This window comes from Neovison vison, chromosome 1 (genome assembly GCF_020171115.1).
Source record: "Neovison vison isolate M4711 chromosome 1, ASM_NN_V1, whole genome shotgun sequence".
Taxonomy (NCBI): Eukaryota; Metazoa; Chordata; class Mammalia; order Carnivora; family Mustelidae; genus Neogale; species Neogale vison.
In genome coordinates this window covers 140,595,289-140,619,908 of record NC_058091.1, presented here as the reverse complement: position 1 = coordinate 140,619,908, position 24,620 = coordinate 140,595,289, and the positions used below count along the sequence as shown (strand labels likewise).

At 45.1% G+C, this 24,620-nt stretch overlaps 1 protein-coding gene across 3 annotated transcripts in view; it reads right to left on the bottom strand.

The window, feature by feature from the left end:
* The window catches only part of RNF144B (ring finger protein 144B), an 82,934-nt gene extending 60,260 nt beyond the window's left edge, over window positions 1–22,674 (bottom strand). The window contains exons 1-3 of one of the 3 annotated variants that reach the window (XM_044259579.1): window positions 22,545–22,674; window positions 21,132–21,213; window positions 10,147–10,347 (exon numbers count right to left, since the gene is read on the bottom strand). In XM_044259579.1, the coding sequence (XP_044115514.1) occupies window positions 10,147–10,311 (165 nt within the window). In that variant the 5' untranslated portion in view covers window positions 10,312–10,347; window positions 21,132–21,213; window positions 22,545–22,674. Of the gene's footprint in view, window positions 1–10,146; window positions 10,348–21,131; window positions 21,791–22,544 lie in introns of those variants that run through there. The other 2 variants (XM_044259589.1, XM_044259598.1) reach the window with 2 other exon arrangements.
* Window positions 22,675–24,620: the final 1,946 nt, after the last annotated feature.

Here is a 24,620-nt window from a genome sequence, read left to right as displayed (position 1 = left end):
CAGTCATTAAGCGTCTGCCTTCAAATCAGGTCATGATCCCGGGGTTCTGGGATGGAGCCCCACATCAGGCTCCTTGCTCAGCGGGAAGCCTGCTTTCGCTCTCCTACTCCCCCTGTTGGTGTTCCTGCTCTTGCTGTCTATCTCTCTGCGTCAAATAAAAAGATAAAATCTTTAAAAGAGATGAAAGAAACAAAAGAAAGAAAGAAAAGAAAGAAAGAAAGAAAGAGAAAATGAAGCCTTAGACTACCCAAACACATGAGGGGTTACCATTTACTGGTTATGCCACTACCACCTCTGGTCTAGATTGTTCTATTTATCTTCCAACTAGTCTCTCTGCCTTCATTCTTGCCCCTCTAGTTATGTCTCTGTGCAGCAGCCAGGGTGACCGTGATGGTTAATTTTATGTGTCAACCTGACCAGACCACGGGATACTCAGCTATTTGGGTACAACATTATTTCTAGGTAGATCTACGAGGGTGTTTCCAGATGAGGCTGGTATGTAAATGGTAGACGGAGGAGAGCAGGCTGCATCCCCACATGGGTGAGCCTCACCCGATCAGCTGAGGGACTGAACGGAACTACAAGGCAGCAAGTGGAAGGGAGAATTCACTCTCTCGGCCTGACCCCATGAGCTAGGACACTGGTCTTCTCCTGCTCGCAGACTGGAACTTACACCAGTGGTTCTCCTGAGGCCAGTCTCTAACCTGTAGGCAGGAGATCAGGAGACTTCACTTCCATAACTGCATGAGTGAGTTCTTTTTAATAAATCTCTTAATATATACACATATGTGTCCGTATCTCTCGCTGGAGCTACATATATCTATCTTCAATGGATTTGTTTCTCTGAATAATCCTTATTAACACAGTGATCCCTGTAAAACATGGTTAAATCAAGTGCCAGGGTGGCTCAGTCAGTTAAGCCTCTGCCTTTGGCTCAGGTCATGATCTCAGGGTCCTGGGATCGAGCCCCGCATGGGGCTCTCTGCTCAGTGGGGAGCCTGCTTCTTCCTCTCCCTCTGCCCCTCCTCCTGCTTGCCATACCTGAACACCAAGCACAATCCCAGTTTTGGACAGACCTCTACACTGCTCCCCTGTGCCAAAAACCCTCTTTTGCCAGCCCGTTTCCCGGGTCCTCCAGGTCTCTGCCCAAGTAATCCGTTATCAGCGAGGCTTCCCTGACCACCCAGCCCCGCCCCTCCAGCATGGGCCATCCCCCTCACCCTGCTCTGTTTTAACTCAGAGCCTCTATCATCATCCAACTTCTGTATTTGCTTGTCAGTAGCTGTGCTCTGCACTACGGGGTGAAGCTATCTGAAAACCGGGCTTTGATCCCACCTATATACGGCACCCATCCCAACTATACAGGGCACAATCAATATTTCTGTAGACGTGGACAAAGCCCGAGCAACCAGATCTGATATGCAGCCTCACAGACACTGGACCAGACCGGCATCCAGAAGGAAGAGCCGCGGCAGTCACTTGGCCGCAAAGTGTGGTCTCCTTTCGCTGCCTTTTCCTCTTGCTCCATTTACCACTTGCCTTGCATAAGTGAGCAGCGAGCGATAAAGCGCGGATGAGATCCTGGTCCTCAAAGCCAACTCCTCCCTGAGGCATCCCTACTCCATTCCTCATGCCGCCGCAGTCTGCTCCCACTTCTCAGATACTGTCTGTCCCCAGCAGCTCCCTCGGTGGTGGGAAAATATAGTACCGCAATTTGCATTTCAAATCAGGGACTTGCCTGGTAAATACAAAGTCATCACAGCTCCATCATCGGAACTCTTTGAGTTTAAGCAGTGAGAATACTGAAGTCATTTACGAACAGGGACAGATAAACCCTCTGAAACCCTGACAAGGAAGAATTCACTTTACCCCTACGACAAACCTCACCCACCAGTGTATTTTAGTACCAGAAACCAATAGAATGAGGGAGGGCTTTAAACTGGCCGCATTGACTTCTGTCCATTCCACAGGACTGGGACACAGGGCAATGTAGAGAACTGGGGAAACCTGAAAGCTTCAGGAAAGGCTGGCAGGAGGAGGGGACAAAAAAATTCTGTGACCTTGCTGGCCTGGGATGCCTCATGCTTTTTTGCAGTTCCAGAGAGGTCCCAATAAAAAATACTTAAAATGATCCTAGACTATACACATCAAACCAACCAATGATTCTATTACTGTAGTGAGTGTGAACCTTTAATTAATAAATGCAATAAATAAATAAATAAAAATGGAGTAGGCCTCCCCTACTCCAACTAAACGTAAACAAGTCAAAAACATTCAGAGCAGATAAACAAGCATAGCGAGGAAGCCTAGACCAATGTGTGTATAGTGATAAGACTAATGTGTGTGCCGTGATAAAGATGAACGTAGAGCAATGAGCTGTAAATATTCTGACCAGTGAAATGATATTGCAAAAATGTTGCAAAAACATGTTTACGTGTGTGTGTGTTGTGGAGTGGAAGCATATGAACAACAAGTGATGTCATATGTTCATGAAGGAGACTTAGCACAGCACATAAAAAGAGGCATCGGGGGGGCACCTGGGTGGCTCAGTGGGTTAAGCCTCTGCCTTCGGCCCAGGTCATGATCCCAGGGTCCTGGGATTGAGCCCCGTGTCAGGCTCTCTGTTCAACAGGGAGCCTGCTTCCCTTCCCCTCTCTCTCTGTCTGCCTCTCTGCCTACTTGTGATCTCTGTCTGTCAAATAAATAAATAAAATCTTTAAAAAAAAAAAAAAGAGGCATCGGGTTGGACTGAGCGAAGCGAGTTCCCTGTCGGGAGAACATCATCGCCGGTGCTGCCAACGCCCCGACAGTCTCGTGGCCGACCACTCGCTGGTTCCCAGTCTCAATGTCTGTGGTGACCTCTCTGTCTAGATTGTGAGGCGACGTCTCCTTCTCCGTGGCGACATCAGCGTACTGGCGTGCCTCGATAGCGGTGCGACCCTCGTCCCAATAAAGATACAGTGAGTTACGTCGCATCCGTCTCTCTCGCTCCCCTTCTTTCATTTATGTTGCGGCCTCCTGGCGGGACGCAGGGCCTTTGCTCGCATCAATTACTATATGCTTGTGGGGTGGGGGGAGCAGCTTCTAAATAAATGGTAGCTTGAGACACTTTCATCTGATCTCTTACATGCACCAGAAATGTGCTGATGTAGTCACAGTTATGATTTTTCTAAGGTTTTATTTATTTTTATCACTTTTATTTTTTATTTTTTTATTTTTATTATTTATTTTTATGTATTTTTATTATATATTTATATATTTATTTTTATTATTTTATTTTTATTGTCTTTTTATTTTTTATTATTTTTTAAAGATTTTATTTATTTATTTGACAGACAGAGAGAGAGAACACAAGTAGGCAGAGAGGCAGGCAGAGAGAGAGGGGGAAGCAGGCTCCCCACTGAACAAAGAGCCCAATGCAGGGCTGGATCCCAGGACCCAGAGATCATGACCTGAGCTGAAGGCAGAGGCTTAACCCACTGAGCCACCCAGGCGCCCCCATTTTTATTTTAATTCTGGTATCAGTCCGCACAGTGTTACATTAGTTTCAGGTACAATACAGTGACTCACACCTCCATGTATGACTCAGTGCTCACTGTGCTATGCTCCCTCCTTAATTTCCTTTATTTTACCCTTCCCCCACCCCCCTCTCCTCTGGTCACCATCTGTTCTCTAGAGTTTAAGATTTGGTGTTTATTTGTTTGATTGGGTTGTTAGTTTATTTGTTTGTTTTAGGTTCGTCTCTTTTCTTCCTTGGTTCATGGGTTTTGTTTCTTAAATTCCACATATGAGTAAAATCACAGGGTATCTGTCTTTCTCCCACTGACTTATTTCACTTATCGTAATACTCTCTAGCTCCATCCATGTTGTTGCAAACGGCCAGACTTCAGTTTTTTATGGCTGAGTGGCGTTCCATTGTATATATACGTCTGTACACCACATTTCCTTTACCTGTTCATCTACCAGTGGACAGCGGTCTGCTTCCATAGTTTGGCTATTGTAAATAACACCTCAATAAGCATAGGGTCCATATCCTTTTAAATTAGTGTTTTCCTATTCTTTGGGTAAGTACTCTTTTCTATTCACTTTTAGAGCTGTATTGTTTTCCTTCCGACTTCTACCTCTTGAGCTGAAGCACCCACCCATCAGCCAATCCTAGGACAAATCCAACAGAGAAACCTCCTTCTCTATCTTCACGGCGAGCCCCTGGGTGTCTCAGAACAGGAGGAAGGCTGAAATCACGTATGTTACCATCTTTTTACAAAAGGCTAATGAGGAAGGCAGTCAAGTCTTCACAGGATTTCCTTTCTTTAAAACAGTTCCTGAAACACAGAACAGCTCAGCCTACTGAGGGAACTTCAGAAAGAAAGCTAGGGACTGCCCTGGGGGTCCCACCTGATGCCCCCCACCACACTCTGAGATCGCCATGATCCTCCCCTACCTCCCTCTGCCCTCCAGGTCAGGACACTAAGGTTCAGAGAAGCCAAAGATCTGGCCTGAAGTCACACTCACAGACCGTGGTGAAGCCTAACCTGAGCCGGGGTCTCCCTCCCTCCAAGTCTGCGCGGTTCACCACTGGAAAGGAAACGCGGAAGTGGTAGTAGAAAGACAACATTCCTGCCGAAATCCTACTATAGATACCAGTAAATCCAGGAGAGAACCGACACGGGTTCTCAGCTTCATCTGAAAGTTAATCAGCCCTTGTGGGTGCACATGGGAGCACAAGTAACACACACACACATACACACACACACACACATGCACCAGCGCACGCACACACGGCAACTCTTTCCAAACTGTAAACCTCTCCCAGGCCGTATGTGGGCTTTTCTTAAAGGTCACTCGACAGGCCCCAAGGAAAAGAAGGGCTTGGTCTAAAAAGTTTTATATTTCCTCTCACTTTTTTAAACATTGGAAAATCCATTTGGCTCAGAGAAATGAATAGTAAAAGGAGTTCTAACTACTTGGAGCCAACAAAATGTAATGGAAAAAAGGCAAGAATATGGCTGGACGTTATTTTCTTTTTGCTCAGCACATCCTGTCTAATCTGAAAGGTAAATAGACCATGCCCAACATACCGACTCTTTTCAGGTGAAATTATCTAGGTTAGAAAAACAAGCAACTGTGTTTCCATTATTCTTTAATTCATGGCAGACACAAATAGCTTCCAAAATAAATCAGGGAGGCAAAAGTGGCTCACCAGGGAGCAAACCCACAAATTTTCCCTCCTTTTGATAACTGACTTTTGTGACTCTTTTTTCTTCCACTTGAATTATAACGGTGTGGTATTATCTGAAAGAGTATGGTGCAAATGCCAGAAAAGGAAATTTTGAATTTTCATGGGTTGGGTTATTTAAATCCACAGGAGAGAGGGAGCGAGAGAAGAGAAGAGAGAGAGTTTCTGCATATCATTAATTAGCAGACTAACATCCCTGAGATATTTACCCTTCAAGTGCAAGAACAAGTAATTTTGCAACACCTTTCTCCAGAACCCCAAAATACCAACTTCTTTGGCTCCATAATACACCTCATGATCTACGAGATCAGTCATGCTTGTGACAGCTGTGCCCATTTCCATCCTGCATAGACTCCTTTGCTTTACACTACACTTTCTTCCATATATTAAAGCCAAGCAAACAGTCTAACAGAAACCACCCTCCGAAACAGAACTCTCGAAGTTTCCTTTACCAAGAAACCAGCTATACTGATAGGCTATCTGAAGCAACACGCATTACAGTCTGCTCTCTGGACGCCATTAAATCAAGAATTACCTACACGGCAATGATTTAAAGCAGCATTCGCCAGCGCACAAATTGTGGGCAAGTTAATGGGTGTTCCACTAAAAAGGTGGTGTGGTCAAATGGAAACGCCTCCTCAGGAGAAGTGAAACAGGATCCCCCCTTTTTTTTTCTTAAGATTTTATTTATTTATTTGACAGGCAGAGATCACAAGTAGGCAGAAAGGCAGGCAGAGAGGAGGAAGCAGGCTCCCTCCTGAGCAGAGAGCCTGATGCGTGACTCCATCCCAGGACCCTGAGATCATGACCTGAGCTGAAGGCAGAGGCTTTGCGTGCCCCTGAGCCACCCAGGTGCCCCGCTTTTCTAACCGAAAGATTTCACAGAGCCTCTCGAGTGCCTTACGTCCCTTCCAAGAAGAGGAAGAGAGAACATACCAGTTTCCGAGCTAATCTGGGCTTGGAACACTCTATCCGAGGATCACCTCTGTTCCACAGAGCTGGAGGGCCACAGAGCACACAAGGGGTGGGGGCACCTCCTTAAAGGCCAGATCTCCCTAAAGATAGGGACCCCATCCAATGGTCCGTCAGACACTCCACATCTATCCGTGCTGCTTTCCCAGGGCACACTGATCTTGGAAACAGAAAGAATTTAAGCTCACGGCAACCTGGTCAGGGATCATTCTTAGGAAAAACAGGACAGGGGTAAAAGGTATAAAAAGCTTTATTAAATCTATGAACGTATACGGGATCCAGCAAGAGGACCATTCTATTTGGTCAGCCTCCTAATGAGGAGGGGAAGGAGAACAGTCCCAGCAAAACTATTTTAAAGACACAACTTGCCCAAGATGTCCTTCCTAGCCGATAATCAAGAGATGTCATCCAGTCATGTGTAAAGCTGGAAATTACTAGCAGATGCCTATTTAAAAATGTCACAAGGGGTCCCTGGGTGGCTCAGTCGGGTACTCATCTACCTTTGGCTCAGGGCATGGGATGGAGCCCCCAAGTTGGGCTCCCTGCCCAGCAGGGAGTCTGCTTCTCCCTTCCCTCCCCCCTGCTCATGCTGTCTGTGTGTGTCACATAATAAATAAATATTAATATATAAAACTTTCAAATAAATATATAAAATCTTCAAAAAGCAAAGTCACAAATTTCTTTTCAGCCTTGAAAACACAAAACACACTTGGTATCTTTAATATCAATATTTAATATCTAGTATTTAAGTGCAAACTAAAATCTGGGGGATCAGACTCATTCTCTAAGAGCTTTTTAAAAGAAGAAATGAAAGGTCTAAACGATAAAAAGTTACAGTAGTATTTCAGGTGAGCCTGATGTCAACTGCAAATTTACAGACACTAATGTAATCCAGAACATGCAGGTTACTAGTTTGGTAGATCACAGGGAATGGGGTACAGGAAGCCAGGGAAGGTTAATGTTTATAGGTGCAGAAAGTTCCAGACTTGGAGGGATATCAAAAATGCCAAGCCATTTGACTTTCTGGTTTGGAGCACTCACTCCCCAGCAATGAGGAAGTAGGGTCACAGATTACAGAATAATCCAATTGTCCTAACTCCTACCATCCGATGGCCAAAGGAGAACCGAAAAGCTGTTGTGTTGTTTTTAACGGGGAACTCAGAGCTCTTGCAACCGTAACTGTGATGCGATCAGATACCTCGTCCCCAGACGTGCAGACGCTCGTGCCCAAACTGGAACCCTGAACTGCTGAGTCTCGTCACAAAAACTCAATTCCAGATCCTGCTTTTTCAACGTCAGTCACCCTGAGACAAAAATTTCCATCCTGCCTTGACCCCAACGTTGCCTCTGACTCATTTGTTTCAAGGATTCGGCAAGGGTCCGAAACACAGGTGCGAAAGTCAGAGAAACAACCCCTCGGAACGCAGCCGTCGGCAGCAATGCGAGTCCAGAGGAAACTGAAACCACCCCTGGAGGACAAGGTCACTTCCTTAAGCAGCACAGGCCGAGGAGAAGAGGAAAAGCCAGCACAGATGTCCCTGAGGCCTCGTCCTGACAGCCTAACGGAAATGCAATCCCCCCAACCCCGCACTCCAGCTCCCTCGGCTGGCCTTACTCCTTCCCGCAGGCCCATGACTCCATCCTGTGGAACTCGCTCGTTTATTATGTTTACGGTTTATTGTGCAACTGCCTTCAAGAGACTGTAAGCTCCTAAGAGCAAGGATCTCTCCTGGGTTTTGTTTCTTAAACGGGTAAGTCCCAGTGCCTAGAACAGCTCCTGTCCTCACTGTCATCTTTGGATGGGAGACCTAAGGGAAGGACTTTAATCTCTTTCTTCCTTTTTCCCTAAGAATCATCTTAAGGCTTCTCCCCATCCGAATTCTCAATCCCCCCCCCCAAATTTTTAATTGATATACACGAGCTTGAGAACACATCGCATTGATAACTGAACTAAGCGAAAAGAGAGAGAGCAAACTTTATTTCACCGTAGCTTATTATGTGCTTTTTTTCCCCCCAAAGATATACTTAGTAAACATGCCTCTTGATAAATGATTCTACTTCCTTAACGATTCCTTTCTTCTTACTCCCCTTGATACAAGCGCTGATCACTGTAACTGAGCAATTCAATTTCCTTCTCAAGTCAGGGCACTAAACCCACATTTGTCTGGTGATTATTATACCTTGGTATAATAAACATTAACAGTCTGCCGCTACAAGGACCACCAAAGCAAAGATAAATGGTAGATATTGTAACTCGGGCATCAGGCCTCTGCCAGGCCGAGATGGCAGCACGCGTCCTGGACGGGTCTTACCCATCCTCAGTTTAGAAGGGCAGTTGAGGGGCGCTTGGGTGGCTCAGTGGGTCAAAGCCTCTGCCTTCGGCTCGGGTCGTGGTCCCAGGGTCCTGGGATCAAGCCCCGCATCGGGCTCTCTGCTGGGCGGGGAGCCTGTTTCCCCCCTCTCTCTGCCTGCCTCTCTGCCTACTTGTGATCTCTGTCTGTCAAATAAATAAATAAATAAATAAAATCCTTAAAAAAAAAAAAAGTGCAGTTGATTCAAACACAAACAGGAGAGAGGCAGGTAACATAAGCAGGGGAGGGCACCTGGGTGGCTCAGTCGGTGGAGCATTCGACTCTTGGTTTTGGCATCAGTCATGATCTCATGGGTCATGGCATTGAGCCCTGTGTTGGGCTCTGTGCTGGGCATGGGGTCTGTTTTCAGTTCTCTCCCCATGTCTTTCTCCCCACTCATGTGCTTGCTTGCGCACGTGCTCTCTCTCTCTTTAAAATAAATAAAAATAAATTTTTAAAAAATACATATAGAGAGAGATACAAATTGATGATTATGATTGAGGTATATATCAACCGAGGAAAGCTCATCTATTTCTGGGCCTATCAACATAGGCCCAGAGTAGCTATATCGTACCACTTTTTCATTTTTTTTCTCAAGAAATTTCCCAGTTGGGGATCCAAACAAAAATGTGTTGAGCCCAGACTTGGTGCACAAGCATTAGTTTGCAAATTCTGCTTAAAGCCTCAGCTCAGAGATCACTGCCCTCAGGATGTCCCTCCGTCCCACATGCATGAGACATTCCTCTGGTAGGTCGAGCTTCCCCGGATTCCACGAAACATAAATGCTCCTTCAATGTGTCCCTCTTCCCTGCAGGAACCATCTCCTTCACCGCTACGTTCCCAACATCCCACCGCATCCCTGGCACACAGGAGGAGCCCAAAAGATGCTTAATAAGTGAAAATTTGAATAAGACCACCTGGGTTCACGCTTCTAGCAGCCACTTTGAATCTGTCGTCCTTTCTCCTGTCTTCACGCCTTAACCAACTAACCTTCAGGGATCCTTGCGATCAGGTCACAGACATTGATACCAAGTGTCAGATAAAAGAAACAGGCCCACCCCCGGAGATCTACAGGCTTCTCCTGTTCATGACAAATAAGCACCATCCGACATATTGTGAAAATAGGGGGAGAAAAAAGAATCTTACTTTGTCATAACAAAGTAAAAGAATTAGATCTCATGGGCTTTGTAGGAGATGAGCACGTCTACCAAAGAAAATTCAGGAATTTGCTACCTGCTTTCTCCATCGTTCAAAATAACTGGCGAACGCCTTTCAGACGGTAGTTAACTAAGACCTTTTAGGAATATTTCTATTTTGTTCCTTGCCTCGTCCTTTAAGAATAGATTCTGCTTCTTTAACCAATAATTACATTTCACACATATATTATCCTTTGCCTCCAAACCAGGAAATCTCAGACCTACCATTCAGACAGTACTTGGAGAGAGACCCAAAGGTGGAAGAGCTCTCCCACACAGGGGCCTGTTGTCGCAAACCCTGGTGTCCCAGAAAGCCAAGGAAGCCGACCCTGTTCTTTCACAGTTCTCCCCTTCCATATTTTCCCACACGAAAGCATCAGGGAAGACTTACCGCTGTGCAGAAGAGGCAGCGGCATTCCCGGAGTGTGGTCATCTTGTCCAAGGACAGTTCGCAGAGGCACAGCTTGCAAGTGACAAGGGGGGCTGGAGCCAGCTCTCCCGCCGCCGGATTTTCGGTGGTCATGGTGAGGTACTGGGTCCTCCCACCGGAGCCCATCAGCCTCTCTTCGCCGGTCTCCAGGCTCCTCAATCCCTACAGGAAGGTCCAAGGCAGAAAATACTTTATTCATTCATACAGCGGTTGTTTAGGCAACACATCTGGGCTCCTCCATGGCAAACCTTCCCTTCCCACACCGTCTAGGCACACGGCAAAGGCAATTCTGAGAACGGGGGGCTCCAGGACTTGCCACCTTAACACGGTGTTTCTGGCGTCCTGACATTTCCAGGGACCTCTCCATCCTGCCTCCTCTCATGTAAATTATAGGATGAGAAGACCACAAGGAACACACACCCTGTTTAGGAGTTGTATGGCTACAATCCTCCAGATTAAGAAGACAGACAGTTAAAAATGGGATGTCACTCAAAAAAGTTACACAAAGAATTACTGTATGATCCAACAGTTCCACTTCTCGGTATATGCCCAAGAGAACGGAAACCGGGATGCACACAGATCCTTGCACACCACGAATCCTAGCACCACTGTTCACAACAGTCAAAAGGTGGAAACCATGGAAATGCCCCTCAAGGGATGAGCGGATACACAAAGGGTGATAGAAACATTCAATGGAATGTTATTCAGCCTTAAAAGGGAATGAGACTCTGACACACGCTACAATATGGAAGGACCTTGAAGACATCGCGCTGAGTGAAATAAGCCAGACCTCAAAGGGCAGATATTGTGTGATGCCATCAATGTGAGGCACCCAGGAAGTCGAATTCACAGAGACCAAAAGCAGAAAGATGCGACTTGGTGGGGGGGGGGGATGGGGAGTTACCATTTCATGGGTACAGAGTTTCTGTCTGCAATGATGACAAAGTTCTACAAATGCATAGTGTGAAGGTTGCACAAGACTATGAGTGTGCTTCGTGCCACCGAATGAGACACTTAAAATGACTGAAATGGTAAATTTTATGTTATGTCTATTTTATACCAATATATCCCCCCCCACAGGGCATCAGTATTAATTGTGTTCTTTCACATATGTCATTTCACTTCAACTTCTGCAACCATGAGGATTATTTTACAGGTGAACTGAGGTTCTGAGAAGTTAAATAATCTGCCACAGTTCTCAGAGCTTGGATATAGCAGAGCAAAATTCAAACCTCCAGCTTCTGAGACCGAGCCCAGTGCCTGGTCCATTACCCCAGAGCTGCCTCGCAAGTGGATATTACATAGAGGGGTGGAACGGGGAGAGAGAGAAGGAAGAAGGGGTAAGGAAAGAAGGGGGGGAAAAGATAGAGAGAGAGAAAGAGACAAAAAGCCCATGACTACAAGTACCATTAGGTCACTCAAACTACACAGAGCAAAATCCATCTCCAAACATGGATGACTATGATGAAAAATAAAAAGCAGAACAGAAGCCCTTCCACCTGTTTTGTTCAGATGATCTTTAAAAGAGGTAAAATAATTGTGAAAATACTCTATAGTTGGATCATATCAGGAAGCCCCATGTTCTAATTAAAGAGAAGCAAAGTCCAACAGTTCTTACTATTTTATATTTTTTTAAAGATTTATTTATTTATTTGGCAGACAGAGATCACCAGTAGGCAGAGAGGCAGGCAGAGAGAGAGGAGGAAGCAGGCTCCCTACTGAGCAGAGAGCCCGATGCGGGGCTCGATTCCCAGGACTCTGGGATCATGACCTGAGCCGAAGGCAGAGGCTTTAACGCACTGAGCCACCCAGGCGTCCCAGTTCTTACTATTTTAAAAGACTATGGCCAATTCTAAGAAATTTGGCCACAATAATCATTGTAAACAGCCTCTCCCCCTACGAGAACCACACTCTTTTTGTCCCAATTTTTGAGCAAAAGAGATGATATGTTCAGGATTTGTTACAGAGCCCCACAGTGGCTTACGTCTCAACATATAGGTTCAAAAGTACAAAAATAAGGGAAAGAAAACAAAACTGGATGAGATGGAAGGGGAAAAAAAAAATCTATAAGATCTAACTGCACTATCTTAATGTCACACCAGAAAGAATCAATAGTTACTGACTCTAGTAACCTGAAATACTCAAGGTTTTTCACCTATGCCTTGAGTAGTACTGGACTAGATTAAAAATAAATTTGAATAGAAAAATAATCAATGATCAGCTTCCATAATATTTTGGAAAGGCTCAATAAGGTCTGAGACATGGTGTTCTTATTTGATTAACTATTAATGAGCTATCATCCAAGTCAACATGCCTATCAAATACAGTATTTTGAAGTTAAGAAAAAAATCTCACTTTAGGGTCAATTAGGAGTAAAAATGAGCGATTCTGCCTCTCTCCTCTTCCCAGTTTACGCACAGACAACTACCACCTGTCTGTTTCTGCAAGACATCAAAATGGGGATATTATCAATCTCCCCCAACTGCGGTCTTCACATTTCTATTTTCCCAACACAGTGCATACAACATATTCGGACTATCTTTGCCCCCCCCCCAAAAAAAAGAAATCCCAAGTCAAACATCAAGAAGAAACACAGCCAGTACACTTCTCATGACGAGCACTGAGTAATGCATAGAATTGTTGAATTACTATCGCGTACACCTGAAACTAATATAACACTGCATTTTAACTGCACTGGAATTAAAATGTTAAAACTTAATACAATTTTAGAAGAAGACAGACAGGGGGAGGGGGAAGGAGGAGGGGAAGGAGAAGGACAAAGAAGGAGGAGGAAGTAGGGGGAAGAAGGAAGGAGGAGGAGGAAGAAGAAAGTAGCCAGTAATGCTTCCTGAGTCGGGAAAACGGGAATGACACAGGCCCAGCCACCCAACACCACAAATGTCAATTACATGGAGCCCATCCAGAGGAAGCGGTTATGAATAGATAAATCCTGTTGTTCTAACCTAGCAGGAGATCTAGGTATTCTTCAACAAAGTCAATTATTTCTTACAGTCTCAACCTATATTATTTTTTATTTTTTTAAATTTTTAATGTAATCTCTACTCCCAGTGTGAAGTTCAAACTCATAACCCCAAGACCAAGAGTTGCATGCTACCTGCCAAGGCTATCTACCAAGCCAGCCAGGTGCCTCCATCTTATTTTTTTAGAAAGAGACACAGGACCCTTGAGAAATGAAGACATAATTGACTACTTTTTAGATTATCTCTTAGATAATCTATCTTTTGACTTCTCCAATCAAGACATACAAATGGCTATCAGACACATGAAAAAAATGCTCATCATCATTAGCCCTCAGGGAGATTCAAATTAAAACCACATTGAGATATCACCTTACACCAGTTAGAATGGCCAAAATTAACAAAACAGGAAACAACATGTGTTGGAGGGGATGTGGAGAAAGGGGAACCCTCTTACACTGTTGGTGGGAATGCAAGTTGGTGCAGCCTCTTTGGAGAACAGTGTGGAGATTCCTCAAGAAATTAAAAATAGAGCTTCCCTATGACCCTGCAATTGCACTCCTGGGTATTTACCCCAAAGACACAGATGTCGTGAAAAGAAGGACCATCTGTACCCCAATGTTTATAGCAGCAATGGCCACGGTCGCCAAACTATGGAAAGAACCAAGATGCCCTTCAACGGATGAATGGATAAGGAAGATGTGGTCCATATACGTTATGGAGTATTATGCTTCCATCAGAAAGATGAAAGCTTCCTCCTGCCCCCTTTATGTGTCATCACTTGTGTGCATGTATTTACGGTAAGAGCACTTCACAGAAGATCTACCCTCCTAGCAAATGTTTTAGTATACAACATAGCATTGTTAAATAAAGGCATTACACTGTTCCCCAGGCATATATTTATCTTCTAACTCATCAAATTGTCTACGTTAAATATGTACATCTTCTTGTCTGCCAATCATACTTCAATAAAGTGATTTAATATATATGCAACTGTTTAAAGTATATTTTAAATATGAAAATATTTTTATGACAAAAGCCTTTTCCAAAGCAGAAACCTGTCTTGTTAAAACAACAACAACAAAAATTCCAAGCATTCCAAACAAGGCGGAGCTTGTAACTGAGACAGAGGAAGGGGGTCACATATTTCACCTCTCTGAGATAAGAGCAATCCAAAAAGATTCTTCAAAAAGAACTGATTTATTTTTCTGCACACCATAAACGCCAATTCCATTCAAACACATGAAGCCACGGAATTTTAAAGAAACACCATCTTAAGTAAACTGCCACCAGCGCAAGGAGAGGAGGCGGACCAGTGCTGGTGGAAGCGGTCCTGGGAGCACTAGGCTCCTGGGAGCACTGGGCCGGGTCCCCAGGACCTTTCCCTCCAGGCACCACCACAGAAGCTGAAGGCGTTGCCAGGCACAGTTGGAAAACCAGCTTCTTGGTTTTTCACTCTGGGCAAAATCAATAATGAAAGTTTTAAAAGTGAATGACACACAGGGAGTGCTTTATGAAGAAAAAAGAGCATCAGACGAGAAATCCTTTCCCCAGGGATGCCTGGGTGGCTCAGTTAGTTAAGCATCTGCCTTCAGCTCAGGTCATGATCCCAGGGTTCTTTCAGGCTCCCAGCTCAGTGGGGAGTCTGCTTCTCCCTTTGCCTGCTGCTCCCCTGCTTTCTGCCTCTCTTTCATGCTCTCCCTCTCTGACAAATAAATAAAATATTAAAAAAAAAAAAAAAAGAAGAAGAAGAAGAAAGGAAATTCTTTCCCCATTGATTCATCACACATAGAGCTCTTCAAGCAATCATCAGGAGAACCCTGACACTCCCTCCCTCGAGATGTTGGTGAGTGGCTGCCAGGTGTCCTAGCAGCCTTCTGTTTGGCTTACTGGGATTCCTCAGTCTCTGACATGCAACCACCAATAGCAGAAACTCACCAGCCCACCCAAACCATGAGCACATGGCATGAACCTCAGAGAGGGTGTCCAGAGGAAGGGGACCACACCCCTGCAGCTCCTGACCCTTTCAGAGGACTACGCCTTCACAGGTACACGGACAACCCACACCCACTCCCCTCCAGGTTCCAAGAAATTCTTCCATGCAGACAGCCCGTAATCCCTTCTCACTAGCTTGCCCAACTTGTTCTGCCTCATACCTCATGTTTTACCTAAAATAAGAAAGTGACTTGAATGCTCCACACCCCCCTCCCATTTGTTTTGAAACATTAACAATTATAATTGCTTTTATAATTATTACAAATGGGACCTAGCCTCTATTGGGTGTCAAGAACCCAATGAGAAAAGAATTTTGGCAAAACACACAAGGGATATATTGGTGGGGGCGGGGGGGGGGGGTAGGGTGCAGGGAGCTGACAGCTGCCTTTAGGTTTGAACTTTTTGACTGGGGTGTGGATAGGGCGGACTTCACCCAAACTGTAGAAGTATGACTTGCTGAAATACGAGCAGCCCCCGTTAACAGGGCAGATGGGTTGGGCAATGCAAGCAAAGAAAGCCCCTCTGAAACATCTGATTTTGCACCACATTACCAAGAAAGGGGAACCAGCAGTTCCACCTAGCCTGACTGTCTCTGGTACTATAAAGTGTTCATTATGTGAATAGCTAGTACAATCTGATAGGAAAGAGCAGAAAAGTCACTTTTCCCCTCATGTGTTTTCATTAGAATTGCCAAGGAAAGGAGTACTTCACAAACCATGCTGGGAGCACAGGATGTATAAGGAATTTTCATATTCCACTGACGGCCTGAAAAAGCAATCTGCTCCAAAAACGGAGAGGATAGGAGAGCCAACATTCAAAAGTATTTTTAAGTAATGTAGTTTACGCCTGTTTCACTACCCAAAATCACAGCAATTATTCCATTGCACAAAAAGATAATGAAGTTGGAAGAGATAAGGTTTCACCAGGATACTTACCTAGTTGTTCAGGAATTTTTACACCATTCAGCAAAAACTGTAAAATTTAGATAAATAGATAAAGCACAATTAAAGAGACTAAGGAAAAAAAATTAAAAAATAAATAAAGAGACTAAGAAGAGGAGAAAGTGAACAAAATGAAATCAACTGGATATTACTGATGTAACAGAATATTTATGTGAAAAGCCTGTTGATCTGTGCTGAGGTCTTAATTCTAAACTATGCTATAAAAGTCTAAGATTTACTCAAGATCAAGGAATAAAAAAGAAGAAGAGACACAAGAATATTCCCAAAATGTTTACTGCCCATGTAGGACACTGAGTCATTCCTGTGAGGTAGTTGAAATAAAAGATATGAATGCATGACTCAGGGAGAGCTAACAAAGGGAAAAGTTTTCAGGATGCGTAGGTGGTGGGGAAGGTAAGGCTGAAGTGTTGCCTTTATATAATAGAGATTTTCTCAGGAAGCCAATGCTCTAACAGAACAGAAAGATACAGCCATCCCAAGAGCCCATCTCTGCCTTGTTAGCTCTCCCAGCACCAACTGAGAATGACATGTCAGGCAACCAGATTCTACTCAACAAAATCTGAAAATTAGTATTGTGTTGACCTTAGCACTTCTGCCCAATACAATTATTTATTTCACTGGTAGTCCACATCCTTAACAGAAGCTATTAATGACTCAAATAGTATTGACTGAGTCTAGCAAAGGGCTGGCCCTCCCTCATCAGCCAATAGTCATTTGCTGTCCTTCTACCCTAAATACAGTCTGGAATGGAAGGTAGACCAGTTGGCTGGTGGAGCAGCCAGCGCAATGGGTATTAGTGTTTCATGAGGCAAGGACCTAGGGTAGACCTCCATAGTGGACAGTGCTGGGATTCTCCTCTCGGCTTTGACCCACTCTCTAGTCATTCAAGGACTAGAGGGGCCAGTACAAATGCAGTAATATCAGAAAAACAGAAATATTTTATATCTATTTATTTTTTTTTAAGATTTTATTTATTTATTTATTTGACAGAGAGAGAGATCACAGGTAGGCAGAGAGAGAGGAGGAAGCAGGCTCCCCGCTGAGCAGAGAGCCTGATGCGAGGCTCGATCCCAGGACCCTGAGATCAGGACCTGAGCTGAAGTCAGAGGCCTTAACCCACTGAGCCACCCAGGTGCCCCGTCTATTTAATTATTTTTTAAAAGAATAATGCTCGAGGCCAATGAGTAGATGCCCAGCATCACATTCACAGAGTCATTATTATTCTCTAGTACGAAAAAATCTAAGAAATACTTAATTCTTAGACGTGATGGAAGAAAATATTCACCTACTTGGGCCGTGTGAGGTCGCAGTGTTGTTGTACAAGGCTGTTTACCGCTGTGCCTCATTTGATACGACAGGGGACCCCGGCATTCTTCTTCTCCCCCCTGCTTTTCAGCCTCATTCAGAGGAAACCAGAAAGTGAAACAATACTCCAGTCTGTAATGCCTTAGTTTTAACATCTTGATCTCAACAGTTACCAGGATGGAAATAAATGTGTAACCTGGATATAAATGTGTAACCTGGAGACTGCTATCCTCTAAAAATGGAACTGACATGCAAATGTATCCCTATTAACTATCACACAGGTAAATAGGACAGATATTCCGTTAGGAGGAGCTTCTTAAGTATTAGCAAGTACTGTTACTAAACAGTCTCTTTGCTATTTGAAATTAGGTTCTGTAGAAAGTCTGGTACAGCTATGGATAAGATCTAAATTTCTTCCAGCTTTATTGAGATATAATCGATATATAACACTATAAATTTAAGGGATACAATGTAACAATCACACATATATGTGTGTGTATGTACATATCTGTCTATACATGTTTCAAAATCATTACCATGATGAAGTTAGTTAACACATTCATCGCCTCAGACACTTAAAATTTTTTTTACGGTGAGAATAAAAAGATTCGATTTTTTTTTTCCTACGAAATATATAGGAGATATATATGGAAAGATTTGTGGAGATAATGGCCAACAAAGTAGATGACATTGTGAAAGGTTCATTCTCTAAGTCCTACAGAGGACAGGCATCTCAGATGGCAAATTTTAACATCTACAAAATGCTGATCCTTCTAAAAAGTACATTTATTTTTTTTCTCACCTTCTTTCCGTGTTCTCATTGCCACTGTAGGGAAAGGCCCAAGGGGAGAAAATCCATTCCTGGCTTTTCTAACAATAAAAACTTATCAAAGAAGGTAGGAGGGAATATGAGAATAAGAGCTCAATGATATTTTTGGCATTGTAATTTCAGGCATCATGGTAGCTCTCTCCTTGAAACCACTGTGCCCTGCCCACCCCATTTTTTAATCAATGGTTCCCTTGCCTCCCACAATTATTCATAGAGCCCTGCTGAATAATTTTCCTCCCCCTGCCTGGCATAACAACAAAGCTCCCAGAAGCAGGAAGGAACGCCACTTAAAGGCAGGTCAGACAATGATGTAATTAACAGATCAAGGGGAAGTGTTATTTTAGAAAGCCCCATAGAGCAAGAGATGGGCTGATTTCTTGGGTTACCACATTACCAGGAAACTACAGCGGCTAAAGCACAAATAGCTAAATCCAATGTTTTCTCCAAATGAACAAAAACACATGTATGTACTACCCTGGAAAGTTAAAAGTTTCATACAGAAATTTTAATGAGATATAAATTTAAAACGGTTTGGGAGAGGACTCCCTTCCTTTCCACACTAAGCAATGAACAGCATGTGTATTTTTGTGTGCCTTTGCCAAAGCAGTTTCTTTAAAAAAAAAAAAAAAATCAATAATGTAGGAAACCAAGTCAATCCACAAAGAACTGAACTGCACACTTTGGATGGTAGGGATGTAAGGTGGTTATATCCAGACCCTGCTTACAAAGAGTAAACTAGCAGAAGAGGCTGTCAATAGATAGTTTCATACATAATGATACATAAGATAATTTGTGGGTTTATAGCTTCAGCCGTAAGTCCAGCAAAGAGACAAATGAGAGATGTCTTGTTCTATCTTCCCGCAAAGACAAAGAACTAGTTGATTAAAGGCCTGGGACTCAAACTCATGACTGCAAAGGAACTAGAAACCAGTAAGACATGGATTTTGAAGTACATTCTTTAACAGACACTAAAAGCCACGAGATCCACAGGCTCTTCAGCTGCAAATAAAAGAGTCTATTTCACTGAAGTTGTTGTGTTTTTCAGTCCAAGGACGGAGGCCTCGTCATATGAGAAGTTTCTCATTCTGTGTTGCAAAACGTTGACCGCTTCTCCTCTCTTCAATGTATTATATTAATCTTCCGTGTTTTAATAACCACTGCAGTGTGATGCGTTGGGTTTCGAAGTACGCATCGACCAAGAAAAAGCGAATGCCAAAGTTAATAAAAACAGAACATTAGTATAAGACCTCCCACATGTACCTAAAGGTGAACAAGCAAATTAAAATGTAAATAGTTAAATTAACTTTGGTGCTGTTATGCCCCTTCAAGTTACTTAACTTGATGGCATACATAGGAAACATTATCCAAAAAAAGAAAGAAAAATGTCAAAATGAAAAGCCTCTAACGTACTCAGGTTCACTCAGAACAACACAAATTAAAAGCTGCCACTCCAGAACAACATCACTTCCGATCCTACACCAATTCCTTTGCGACAGAGGCCCCCTCTTATCCATCTTTCTATCGTCAACATCTAGCCCACACCTGGCAAATAGTGAGTAGTCACTCAATCCCACAGCAGATAACTTCTTTACAAGTACATGGAGGAGAGAGAATGTTAAAAGGCCCGGCTCTCATGTGCATTCACTTCCGGCAATTCAAAGTCTAAGCATATTGATAATTTATAATAGCTAAGAAGCTTCTAAAAATTCGGGTGGGCATCCCTGGAAAACAAAATCTCAGGACTTGGGAGCAATGGCTGCAGATACTTACTCCCCAAAGCTCGAAGTGGAAAGCATGATTTGTGTGGCATCTTGGCCCCGCTCCCATATCCAAAATAATCAGTTGCACAAAGTAGGTTGAGTCCCAAAACCGTTTGGACTTTGCTCCTCTCCCAATATCTGGGTTCAGCATGATTCCTGACCTCTACCTCAAACTGGTGATTTCAAACACAAGAACCTCACTTGACAAGAAAGTAATGCTGTCAGTTAAGGCTAGGGGAAACACGGAAGCCAGAATTAGCAGATACACCAAGAGCAATGACTCCGATGTCCTCATGAATGTTTCTAAATACCTAAAATATTAAAACTGCTTCTCGAAAACAAAAATTTAAATATACTTCCTCAGATTAAAAGGACTCATATTGTTGAAGAGAAAGATCATCTTCCGGAAGCTAAATGGTTATTGTAGAGATAAAATAAGTTTTTTTCTTTTTAGACAGAGTATAACTTTTCTCTCTGCTGTCAAGTTTGCCTCAGAAAACCTGATTCACAATCTGGGAGACCCAAAAACTAATTATTAAAAAAAAAAAAAGACGTGTCTTAAACTGACCTAGTTTGGAAGCCCAGATGCCTTTAAATTGCCAATGAACTGAAGCCATTCATGAGAATGGAGCTTTTGAATGCTGAGAATGTTCTGTGAGGCTCAGTGCAAAGATATTTGGCAGAGATGACTGTAAATATTTGTAAAACTCTGGGTAAATGGACAGTGCTTGACCACACTCACAGCTCACTTCCAGCACAGTAGTGCAAGAGAAAGTTACCTAGGGTGATTGGTTTGGGGGTTTTGCGGGGGGGGGGGGGGGGCTATGTTTTCTTCTGTTTGTTTTAAATAAAAAGTCAAGGAGTGGATTCTGCTACTCTTTTTTTTTTTTTTAAGATTTTATTTATTTATTTGACAGACAGAGATCACAAGTAGGCAGAGAAGCAGGCAGAGAAAGAGGAGGAAGCAGACTCCCAGCTGAGCAGACAGCCCGATAAGAGGCTCGATCCCAGGACTCTGGGATCATGACCTGAGCAGAAGGCAGAGGCCTTAACCCACTGAGCCACCCAGGCCCCCTCTAACGTCTTTTTCATACTTACATTCTCTGTGCACAGTTACCTTGTATCTGTTTACTCATCAAGACAGTCAGTGAGAGGCTACTTTAGAAGCAAAAGGGTTTTTCTCTTTCCTATTTTTCCACCTGTGTGCCCACCACAAAGAAAAAAAGACCAGTCACAAGTGTGCAAGGGTAAAACAGGAGGGTGTGACAACGTGACCCTGGATTTAATACAATTATCTCAGTGTGGCTCGTGGGTCTGCTACAAAGATCTTTCTTACCTCCTCCTCAAGAGGGTTCCAGAAATACTTAAGGGGCCGCTACTTTGAACAGGACTACAGTTCTGTTCATAAGGGAAAGGGAGGATAGAGTCGGGAGAAGAAGGGACCCACAAAGCAGTGGGATGTGAAAGGGACCAGGGGGCTCATCTCAGTGAAATCGGCAGCAGCCGGATACTTTAATTAGCCAGTAACTCAGCGAAGGCTGGCTGGGTTCCCTTTGCCTCTTACGCACACCCTAAGCACTGAATCATCCCAAAGTTCATTTCTTTTGCTTCTGGGCCAACGACCCCCCCCCACCACCACCACCCCAACACCACCACCAATCTGCCGCTTCAGAAAAGTTAGATACATTGTTCTTTAATTCAGACCTTGCACTGTTCAAATAAACATCAAGAAATGCCACATTACAGTAACACAGACAGTCCTAAGGGGACCCCCAGGTCATGTTTGGTAAGATGTGTGCAGCAGCAAGAAATAAAGTGTCACACAATACTGGAGGCAAGAAAGAGGACATTTTTCCAGACAGGAGAATTCGTTTCTGAGAAATGTGAACGTGAGAAGTTTAGGTGAGAAGAGGAGGGGGACTCACAGCAGAACGCCCGAAACTAATACGGAAAGCAAAAAGGTGCCCTGGTAAAAGTCAGCTCAGGATCCCTTTTCTCTGCTGAAAGGGAATCGGTTTCATTTTAACTTCAAGTTGCCAACAGCCGTGGAGGAAGAGAGTTTCATTCCGGGTTATCAGCAATTCCCTGACAAGATAACGTATGGCCAAGATCCCATCTCACTGCTATCTCTGTGCGCGTCCACACCGCGGGGTGCATGTCCCAGCGCAAGCGTCCGAGATGCCACCAACCCCTAAGGGGACTTAGGGAAGACACGGGGCGGTCCGAGCGCCCCTCGAATTTGCCAGTACACACATTTTGTAGAGACTGTTTTGTTCGGAATTCGTTTCTCTCCACCTCGAGCGAGGCGTGTTTTCTAGAAGCTAACAGGTGTTGAAGGCGTTCAGAACGAGCTCCACGCCGCGCGGCTTAAGCCCCGGAGGCAGGAAATACAGCTCCGACCCAGGCAATCCGAGTCTCTCGTGCTCCCCCCACCCCGCACCCCCGTCCCCCCGTCCCCCACTTTTATCCCAGTCCGGCACCCCGCCCGCCCGGCCCTGCGCGCCCCGCGTGGAAGGCTCGCGAACCCTACCTGGCAGGACAGCCCGCGGGTCCGGGCGCCGCCGGCTTCTCAGCAGCGGCCGCCGCGCGCCCCGGGGAGGCGGAGCCGTGTCATTCCGTCCCGGGTCGTGCGCGCTCTGCCGCCGGCCGCTCGGCGCTCCGCAGGACGGCGGCGGGGGCAGGGCGGGAGGGGAGGAGGGCGGGAGGGGGAGGAGGCCCGACACCCGCCCGCGGCCCGGCGAGCGGCCGCGTCGCCCCGAGCCCCGCGGAGCGTGGGGCGCAGCTCGCCAGCGGGCGCGCCGGGCGCCGCGCGTCTGTTTGTACAGGAAGCTCAGGCGCGGCACTTCCTACTTCCCATCTGGGTCGCGCTCCAGCGGCAGGTGATGGTCTTTTAACCCCGTCGGAGCCCGGGCGGCCGCGCGCCCGCACGCCGGCCCCGGGGCGCTCGCCGCCCCGCTCCGGAACGCCTCCCTCTCGCCCCGCGGGGACGGCCTCCGGGCCGGGGTGTCCCGCGGCGGCCCTTGGTGTCCTTCCTCGCGCCCAGACCGGGACACGGCCCCCCTCGGCCTTGCCGGCTTCGTGCTGGCGCGCACGTGTCCCGCGGGGACACTCTTAATCCCTGCTGCGCGCCTGAGGACCCCGGCCTGCCTGGGGGACAAACGCTTCCCGGGCGCGTCTCCTCTGAAACACCTCGAACCTGACTCGTCCCTTCGCGTCTCCTGACCAAACCAAAGCCGGACGGTCCTCGGTCGCCTGCACACCTTGATGACACGACGGTGTTGCTTGAAGCGCTTCCTCAACCAGTGTATGTGGGAGCCCACTGTAACCTCGCAGGGCGTAGTCAGTTAAAGAAAAGGCCACACAGTAATCTAGAAGCTGTAGTAGGACATGCAGCCAGGTGCCTCCCGCACTCCAAAACCTAGGACACTGATTTGTGTGATGGTTGAAAACTATAATAAAATCGACTCACTCCCCCCACCGGCTTCACAGCCCCAAATCTGTTGATCCGCTGCGATTTAGAAAAGGCACTGCTCTGACATAGGAATCTTCCTGGGCCTACTCTGCAAGGTCGCTCGACTTTCGCAAAAGCAGTCAAGAATGTGCGTCCTGAAAGGAGGGTACTCGGTCGTCCTTTATGGAGGGGATCTGAGCAGGCCAGTGAACTAGGGGCAGTGGGCACCATTCCCAGACAGCGCAACTCTGCTGCTTCTTAACCCTCCATGTTCAAGAAAACCTCCAGGTCAAAGCCAAGTACTTGAAGAACACAGTGTGCATATGGTAGGACAGGCCTGGAACAGTGCCTTGGTTGGGGGCGGATGAGGGGGCAGAGGCAGGCAAGGAAAATAAGACAGAGACGGCACAGTAGGGAGGGACCCAAAGTAATAGAATCAGAGGGCATTTGAGACTGAAAAGTTGTTCTAACTAGTTCAGTCCCAATGCCTAATTTTAAAGACAAGGAACGTGGTGTCCGGGGAGATTTAAGTGGTTGGCTGGAACCAGATAGGGGCAGAACTGGAATGAGACCTGAATGGTGTTAGGTGAAAAGGTACATGTTAATAACCACCCCCCAAGGAATCTAGCTTCAAATTTAGCAGTAGCTTAGATTCTAAGATAATCAACCTTGGGGCACCTGGGTGGCTCAGTCTGTTAAGCCTCTAGGGTCAAGCAGGGAGTCTCCTTCTCCCTCAGCCCTTCACCCAGCTCCTGGTCTCTCACACACTCTCTCTCTCAAATAAACAAAATCTTTTAGAATATAAAATAAATAAATAAAAGTAAGTAAGAGAATCAACCTTGAGGCATTTTCTTAATGTAACGGCCACTGTTGGTGGACAGGAATCAGGAAAGATAAAGAAAGCACATTTTAAGAGGTTAGCTAATTCATTACTGTCAATACAAAACTTTGGGCCCTTAAACCAAAGTTCAACGCAGAATCCACATTTTAAATGATCATGCAATTAAGTTATAATCTTTTGTCAACAGGATAAGGGAAGAAGCTGCTGCTGTGAAAACATATATTAGGCAGTGATCATGGAAACGGCAGGGAGAAAGGAAAACATTGTATAACTAAATCCCAACAGCATTGATTATTTTCACTGCGTGAATTAAT